The 9,285-nt window shown below is 41.9% G+C and overlaps 1 protein-coding gene across 1 annotated transcript in view; it reads right to left on the bottom strand.

Moving 5' to 3' along the window:
• Positions 1 to 8,962, bottom strand: part of LOC133126572 (adhesion G-protein coupled receptor D2) — a 67,043-nt gene extending 58,081 nt beyond the window's left edge. Inside the window, exons 1-15 of the mRNA XM_061238917.1 lie at positions 8,790 to 8,962; positions 8,484 to 8,523; positions 8,360 to 8,387; positions 7,507 to 7,737; positions 6,635 to 7,276; positions 6,101 to 6,289; positions 5,712 to 5,797; positions 5,266 to 5,553; positions 5,053 to 5,164; positions 3,265 to 3,402; positions 2,421 to 2,526; positions 2,166 to 2,277; positions 1,787 to 1,842; positions 1,566 to 1,692; positions 633 to 736 (exon numbers count right to left, since the gene is read on the bottom strand). Of these exons, the coding sequence (XP_061094901.1) occupies positions 633 to 736; positions 1,566 to 1,692; positions 1,787 to 1,842; positions 2,166 to 2,277; positions 2,421 to 2,526; positions 3,265 to 3,402; positions 5,053 to 5,164; positions 5,266 to 5,553; positions 5,712 to 5,797; positions 6,101 to 6,289; positions 6,635 to 7,276; positions 7,507 to 7,737; positions 8,360 to 8,387; positions 8,484 to 8,519 (2,255 nt within the window). The 5' untranslated portion in view covers positions 8,520 to 8,523; positions 8,790 to 8,962. The remainder of the gene's footprint in view (positions 1 to 632; positions 737 to 1,565; positions 1,693 to 1,786; positions 1,843 to 2,165; positions 2,278 to 2,420; positions 2,527 to 3,264; positions 3,403 to 5,052; positions 5,165 to 5,265; positions 5,554 to 5,711; positions 5,798 to 6,100; positions 6,290 to 6,634; positions 7,277 to 7,506; positions 7,738 to 8,359; positions 8,388 to 8,483; positions 8,524 to 8,789) is intronic.
• Positions 8,963 to 9,285: the final 323 nt, after the last annotated feature.

Below are 9,285 nucleotides of genomic sequence, written 5' to 3' on the forward strand. Positions count from 1 at the left end.
GCCTATCCACATAAGAGTTATGATGCATTGTGTGTTCAGAGATGCTCTTCTGTATACCAATGTGTGGTTATTTGCGTCACCTTCCTGTCAGCTGTGACCAGTCTGGCCGTTCTCCACTGACGTCTGTCATTAACAACGCGTTTCTGTCTGCAGAACTGGGGCTCACTGGAATTATTTGTGTTTTCCGCACCATTTTTTGCAAACTCACTAGTATGCATGAAAATTCCAGGAGATCAGCTGTTTCTGAGATACTCAAACCACCCTGTCTACGACCAACAATCATTCCACGGTCAGGCCCCTGACCCGTATCAACATGATTGTATGCATTGCACTGCTGCCACACAATTGGCTGATTAGACAATCTCCTAATACATCCTAATACAGTGCTCGGTGAGTGTATAGGCGCGTGTGTGCAAAGAGAGAGCAGCCAGAGTGAACTAATCGCTACATCAGTGGTTCTCAGTACTGGCTCTTCATGAAGAGCGTCTTATTGACAGTGGAGAGCTGCATGATTTGAGATGGACCCCACACGATGAGCGCAGGGGGAGGCTCGTGCTCAGCCACCAGCCCTCTCCGCCGGGTCCGACAGGACCCTCCCAGCCTCCGCATCTCTGGCCGCTGGCTTCACTCACTCCAGCACGGTAAACAGCATCAAGGTCACCACGAGCGCGCAGAGCGAGGCTCCAGACCCGATGAACGTCAGCTTAGTCAAAACACTCTGCTCCTCCGGGCTCCACTGCACATCAGAGCAGACAAACAAACGGGCAACGCCAGTCAAAACACGGGCAGAATGCGTCACGATGGCACAGCCTTCCCACATTACACAGATACTCCACGCATTGCACTTACTGTTCAAATGTATCAACGGGAAAATGTATTTTATGCAAAGTATGTAATTTCCAAAACAGAAAGCTGGAGGTCTGAAATTCCATGTCAGTTCTGCGTGGATATTCACTTCTAAATGAGCCCAATAAATGGCTGTATCACTGTTTAAAATGTAAAGGTCCTATTATTTACACAATAAACATGTTCTCCAAATGACCTGTGTCAAATCATCCTGTGGTAGGAAGTTTAAGAACTCTCTCAGTGGAATGAAATAGGTATAGTATTTCCTTTCTTTGGTTCTTCATAGATGGCATCAACATTTGAAAATTACGATTTTGAGGCTCAACCACGACAGCTACAGTGTTTAATCTGCAAACAGAGACACCTGCTGGTCATTCATGCTCGGTGCAGTCTGCTGCAAGCAAGGAAAGGCCAGAACAAAAAATCCACTTAATCCTATAAATCAGCTAATTTGTAAGCACATCAATGACAATCATGTACTTCAGTACGGCTCAAAGAAATTAACTCACTTTGTCAGGTCAGACCTTCACTTCATTTAAAAGTCAAGTGAGGATCAATTCCAAAAAAAGATGGTAAAGAATGCAGATTCCATGGTGAAAATGTGAATTTTTAAAAAGCACTAAATAACAGCAAAAGGTCTGTTTAACAAATATCTATCTTTCCCTTTTTCTGTTAGTACATCTTACATATCCACAGCAACAATTGTCACTTCATTATACCTTCGATCCCATGTAATTCATGAGAACCGCAAAGTTGGTTGTGTGGTTGCAGAAGCAGGAGGTGACCACAGATCCAGAATAGGTCACTTGACAGCCTTCACTTGACCAGCCGTCTTGATCTTCAGTCCTGAGAACAGTTTAGAAAAGACCGGACTTAATGATTTATAGATCGTGACCACACTAAATGGCGTACAAAGGTTAATGCACTATGTCATACTAACATCAGGCTGAAGTTCCAAAACACGCAGACAGGCTTAACGAGCCAAGAGTACTCCACCTATAAAAAAGCACACTTTTATATGATGCGAAATGACACAATATTGAGCCAATTGCATTGCAGAACTGAACTGAGTTATTGAATTCTCATCAAGATAAAATTCAGACACTTAGTCTTATATTGTTGTGATCACAAAACATTTAGTAGTGGGCTCTTGATGCTTAACACTGCTTTAGCAGAGGTATTCTAACTCACAAAAAAAATCATAATACTCACAGCCTGTGAGCGTCTAGAAAGATAACTTGGGTATCTACACTCCATGCTCAAGAGAAAAAAGGGATATTTTTCTGTTTTGTGGTTAAAAATACTTAAAGTTTCCTCACCATGTCAGAAGAGGATAAGGTGTAATGAACAGCAACTGGAATATTTTGGCTCCTGGAGAAATCTCTGACAGTAGCAGAGATAACAGCAGTAGCAAGTCTACCCGTGTGCAAACTGGAAGAAATCACACAGAACCCAATTGAAATGATGATTGCCAAATTAAAAATACGGAAAAAAATCAAATCAAATCAAATTATTTCCTTGATGAAAATAATAATTACAGAGAAGCTATTTCAGGGTAGAAGAAACATTCATACCTTCTGCCTTCTGTGTAGTCCTCTAATGAAGGTTTTCTTTGCACGTTTGATTGGATTTCCACAAGGTGACTATAGTACACATGGATAAACATGACCTCCTTATAACCTGTACATTTCAGAATAGGTGACAGGAGCGATGGGGAAATTAGAAATTACCACACTGGATAAATACAGTCACAGAACGGCCAGCAAGAATAGACTTAATCTGTGAATAAATTGTGTGAAAACATACACTCACTGAGCACGAGATTAGATAGACCAAATATTTAATCAGCCAATCATGTGGCAGCAACTAAATGCAACCAAGCATGCAGATATGGCCAAGAGGTTCAGATGTTTTTCAGACCAAATGTCAGAATGGGGAAGATATGTGATCTAAGTGACTTTGACCGTGGAATAATTCTTTGTGCCAGACAGGGTGGTTTGAGTATCTCAGAAACTGCTGATCTGGGATTTTCATACACCAAGAAAGGGCCAGACTGGTCGAAGCTGACAGGAAGGTGACAGTAATGCAGATAACCACACATTACAACAGTGGTATGCAGAAGGGCCTCTCTGAACACACAACGCCTAAGTGGATAGGCTACAGCAGCAGAAGACCAATACGTCTAAAAAATAAGTCTAATAAATACCCAATAAGGTGCTCACCAAGTGTATATTAATATTAAAAGTGTCTCTAAAGAAACAGAACTGAGATTGAGCTCTAATCTCACTTCAGGATTTGTACTTTTGGGGTTATTGAAAAACATTACTGACAAAGTACTGACACAGACGCTCTCATGCCACATTACCCTGGGCATGGGGGGCATCGTATACCACCAGGGGGCTGGTGCTGCGTTCTTACCCAGGGACTGGAGCCGGAACACCTCTGTGTCTGGGACAAGGATCTCATCCTGGCTGTTGGCCTGGCCCCCGAATGCAGAAGGTTTGTATGAGCAGCTGCAGCTCGGCTGAGAGAGCTCCCGGGGCTCCAAGTGCACATCTAGAAAATTCCACATGATAAAACACGTGCAGACACGCACACACACGCATGCCCACACACATGCACACACACACTCACACACAAGCACACACTCACACGCATGCCCATACACATGCACCCTCACACGCTCACACGCTCACACGCTCACACGCTCACACGCTCACACGCTCACACGCTCACACGCTCACACGCTCACACGCTCACACGCTCACACGCTCACACACTCACACACTCACACACTCACACACTCACACACTCACACACTCACACACTCACACACTCACACACTCACACGCATGCCCATACACATGCACACACAAGCACACACTCACAGGCACGCATACACACACCCACACATGTATGCAGACCCACACATGTATGTACACACACACGCACACAATACAGACCCTCCCAAAACAGCAGACCCCCAAGATATATGGCAAATACATCCTCAGGTAAGGCGATCTGAATTCATCATGACAAAAATCTCCTTCCTGGCATTGTGGCCCGAGAGTACACAGAAAAGGAACGGTGTCTGTGGGTTTCACCATAGTTTACAAACCAAGTTAAACCAAACCATTCAAATCATGTCTGCTATTCACAACTCTGTGCAGACTTAACAATAACAACAAACCACAGTGCCTTACACCACAAAATGTCAGTGCAACCTACAATATTGAAAGTATTCCCTATGCTACTTAGATCTCTCACATTCATATGATTAACAAATACAATATGACAGAGACCGTAGCATTTACTGAGAACAGGCGATATCCATGGCAGAGTCCTGGGTTTTACAAAGCCAAACTATTCATCTGCAAACAGTCACAGCTTCCCGAGAGGGACTTCTGACAAACATCTGCTACTTCTTATGCTTCAAATCCTTTGGACTTCATAGGTTCTAACCCAGAACCAGAGGATACTGTAACTGCTGTACATGACCAGCTATCAAGTCATTCTCATCACCACTCTATTCTTCACCCAGTGCATTGACTGGACATTACACTATAGCCCACAAGCCATTTTACAGGAAAACTTTTGAGAATCCATTATCAATAGTTTGCACAGTGCAGGTGCTCACTATTTTATGACAGAGGAATGAATCATGTATTTATTCCAGCTATGGTGTTTTAAAGAGGATGACAACATGTGCTTCCACTGAAATCACCTGTGCTCTCTGGGTAAGTGGGTTTAGCCCAGGGTGGCCGCTGTCCCAGAAGCTGCACTTCCCCATTGAAGTCCATTCAAAACGATAAATTTATAGTAGGTAAGTACGGAAGCCGCAAAAGGCCATGTATTCAAACATTTTATTAGTTTGTTTTCCCATGATAATGGGATAATGGCCTTTGGGGCTTCCATAGGTAAGGATGTTCACTGTTCACTTCTGGTTTGTAAAACTGCCTCCATATTATCTGGCCATTTTAAAGTTATTACATTTTGCAAAACATTTTAAATGTTTACTTATTTGCTCCAAAAGACAAGAATCATGAATGAAGAATCTTCAAGAATCATGATGATCAATAGTCATACCTTGTGGTATTAAGTTAAACTGCCATTCCCTTTATTTAACGGTCCATTTTTAATAATATTATATTTATGAACCTGGAGAAAGGCAAGAACACACTTATGAAATATATATTTTTACCTCACCTATGTTTTTGGTTGATAGCGTAAAGCTTTTTCCTTCCACAGACAGGACATCTGCCAGAGTCCCGGTCAATTTGTCGATGCTTTGAACCACATTGAAAGGCCCAAGAGCAACCTACAGGTAAGAACAGATGGAAAAGAGAGGGAGGGAGGGAAGAAAAATCAGGCAAAATTTCAACAAAAGCACGAATGACATGGCTCAGAAATCTGACTCACCCCCTCCTCAGCCAGGTCGAGCCATCGGGCAGCCATCTTGGGGTCGATTAACTCACTGGCCAGGTTCAGATAGTCAGTAGCAAAAGACAAAACTGATTGAGAGCTGTTACCAATGACAGAGACTTGTGTTTCAGCTGCCAGCTCAATCACCTGGGCCAGGTAAAGCATATCGATGGGTGTAACCATGTCTGGGTTCGCCTCCAAAACTCTCAGCAGGAACGTTCCAAATATGCTCAAAACATGAAAGTAATTTTCTGGTGTTACATTCAAATGTTCCTCCTCCATCACCTACAAGCAGGAAATTAATTTGTTTTTAAGATGGACACAGCAACATTCAATCAAAATGAATAGTAAATAAATATAAGCACTTAAAAAGAAGCATGGACATGTGTTGCATTTCCCAGGACACATATATATCCATATATCCATTATAATATCAAACTCACAGATTTGGCCAGAGGGTCATTGCCCACTTTGGTAAAAAAGGAAGTCTTGGGAAATTTGAATATATGTTGCTGATTTTCAACGGTATCTGAAAACAAAGGGTGGAAAGTATGGAAAGTTTACACTCCATATACTCATATATTAATATACTTATATATGCATACCTCTGTAAGGGATGTGAATCCTACACGCATCAGGGAATATGGATGTAAATATCCTCAAACTAAAGGGGACAGTCTGCACTGAACCTCTCATTTATTCGACTCACTCAAGAACATAAATTGTACCAACTGTCCAAATACATATGGACTGCACTGCATTCATTGTGATGCAATTCATTTTTCCAGTATAAGCCCTTTCCTACATATTTTTAGGGAATGTTGAGTATCACCTTTGTCAAACTGACAGACTGCTCCTTTTGTTTCCACACACAAATCCAAGTCCCAGCCACCACTTGTAGGGTCAAAGGCCACACATTCTCCACTATTAGGCAAAACATTCTGCACTGAGGTGAAGTTGTGATATATTAAACCACTTTGCGACCAAAAGTATACGTCTTCTTGGTTGTCACTTCTCTTCCCTAGAACATAGATTAAAAAACAAGTTTTTAACATTCAAAGAAATTGTTGTTATTGTTATTCTAGACCATGAGACAATGAGCCTGTAATTAAATTAAGTGATATTGAGCAAGGATCATGCTCCATCCAAAGGGCCATCTGTCTAAATGTCTCTGTTGAATATTACTGAAAACGATGATGTCATTATTCACTTGAGTCCACCATGCCCCAAAAAAATTGTTCAGTTGGGTGGGTTCTAGAATTACAGCATACATGAAGTATTTACAACCATAAGTTTTTAATCTGCAACTTGGCACACAGAACTAAGCATGTGCAACTCCACCCCACCCCAAAATCTTTGCATTTACCTTGGCAGGGGGAGATTCCCCAGTGTGTCCTCAGGGATTGCTCCATCTCTAGGGTTGAGTAGTCCCACTTATAATACAATCCAGGCGACGTCAGCGAGCACTCACTTTCCAAGGCGTGGATTTCGCTGAGGTTCAACACCCGGTCCCAAATGTTGAGCCACGTAATGTTCCCTGAGAAGGATTCGTCGCTCCTGAAGGAGCCGCCAAAAGTGTCCTGCTCCTGACCGATAATGAACTGGCCATCCCGGCCGATGTCGGCAGAGGAGTTGAGATTTTCCCCCTGGTTTACGACTTGCCCGTCAACGGTTACTAGCCACTCGCCTTTGTCCCGAGTCCAGCTCACGCACACAAAATGCCAGAGACCGTCATTTTCAGAAGCCACCGAGTAAGGTCCATGCAGGCCGTGTACCATCAGAGCAAGCTGGATGGGGCTCCCGCGGACTATGCTGGCTCGGAGCTGAAACTCGTTTATAAATGACGGTATGGAGTAAGAGAAAACAGTGGAAAATCCGTAACAGCTTTGATCAAATTGAATATGAACGCAAACAGTGACAGATTGCATGCTGGGAAACTGCCGAAGGAGACGAGCATGCTTCCTGTTACTTTTGCCGGAGAACTGCAGAATGAAGGATTCAAAGGCACCTTTAATAGAAGGAAAACTTAATTAGGAAAACGTATTCATGTCCTGTACTCAATTTCAATTGCACGTGATGTCACAGTGACAGTCTGAAAATAATTATTGGTGCATGCTCTATTTTGAACTTGCTCAATGTTCAGCTAGCTGGGAACTTATTTACATCTCAAAAGAAACACCACACTTTGATCCATGTGATAGAAACCTGATTTTAAAAAGAAGTTCCTGAGGAACTCACCAATTCTGGGAGTCAAAACCATCCCCTCTATCCAGACCTGCTGTGTTATGTTTAATGAGTGAAAAAAGTTGGTCAACTCCGTGTTCTCAAATGCATTGGAAACTGTAGCCAGGACTCCAGACTTCTTCTGGCAGACTTGCCTGGCATCATGCCACTGCAGGTGGTCAGGCACATATTCGTAATAAGATTCATCACATGATATGTTCCTTCCTTGCAATGGCAGAGATGGATCTGGTCAAGAATTTTATGGGACAAAAAGTTATTTCTCAACTTTTCATGGCTTGAGAAAAATTTATTAGTAGGCTATATCACAAATATTATTTTTATGAATGTAGGTCAACTGTATTACTGTGTACAGCCTAATGCGAAGTTTGGTTTGCTCTCAGACATTCAGAAGCATAGGCCTGCCGAAGTAACTAGCCGATAAGCTTGATCGTGCGGTGATCTCGTTTTCAAATGACTTTACCACACTAAAAGGCTATGTCCCTGTCATTTCAGCAATAGGTTTACAAATATACTATCCTAATCAACTCTGGAGGGGAGATCCTGCTTGGTACTGAGTCATCACAGGTTCCAGCGAACCGCCCATCAATTATTTAACCCGCGCATGAACCATAGTTACAAAATTAACTAATTGCATTACCTAAATTAACTAAATCTGTCGAAACAGACCAAACTCCATATGAATTGGAGAAGATGTTGTATTGGGTGGAGTTTTATAGAGCGCCAAAGTTTCATTGCATTAGTAGCTTAAAACGACAATAGCTACTCAAACATACGATGTAGCTTAACAGCACCATATTCAGGAAATTGAAATTGAAATTGCTGCGTTATAATTATCCGGATGTCTTACCTTTAGCAGTGCAATGATGAAACCAAATCTGGAAGAAAAAAAAAGTGTCATCAATCGTTTAAGGAATTATGGGATAGCAACTGTGACCGAAAGAAGAATATTCAAAGGGAAAAAAAATACTTACAATAATACTTGAGTAGACTATTTTAAACCATTGCATTTTCCTGTAAACAAATGAGAAGTTCCATAAAGTATTATCAAGAGGCCTGATTCAATCAATTTGTCTCTTATTAAATAGCCTACACTATAATAGCAGGATAAAGACGCTAAAACACAACATATTAAATAGCCCTGCAACCCATGCAAATGGGCTTCCTAAGGCAAAGTATTTTGTTTACCAAGTTATTATAGGCTACATCAGATTAAAAGTTTTAGTCTGCTAATTTTCGGTTGGTAGGCTATCTGAAATAAAATCGCGAGCCTACCTCACCTGCCTGCGGCTGAATTTTACAAACAGAAATAAGGAAAGTTTGTATGGATCCTCTTCATATCGGTCGCATCCAGTGTCACCTCGTTCATAAATCCGCCTCTTTCGTGTTAGATTTTACTTTATAATAGCATAATCCCCGTATCAGCAGCACAGAACTGCGTTGGTCTTCAGAGTATCCAACAAACCACTGACTGAACTGACTATTCAAACTAAGAGGAACCTCCTAGGTGACATCAGTAGCAGAGAATTCATTGACTGATGCAGAGCGTAAGGCAAGGGAGGACATCGGGCGGAGGAGAGTTGTAAGCAGGGCCGATTAGGCAGCACTAATTTTAAAGAGGTGATAACCAAAAACAGATCGTGTTTTTTCAGATCTAAACCTGCAACGCGCCATTTTTTAGTTTATTCTGTCTTAACACTCTTCAGTAATTGTAGCTACATGTTCAGCTGGTATTTTGGTCTTTCAGAAAGGCATTGGCCAACCCATGATGAAGTC

This window comes from Conger conger, chromosome 4 (assembly GCF_963514075.1).
Source record: "Conger conger chromosome 4, fConCon1.1, whole genome shotgun sequence".
NCBI classification, from domain to species: Eukaryota; Metazoa; Chordata; class Actinopteri; order Anguilliformes; family Congridae; genus Conger; species Conger conger.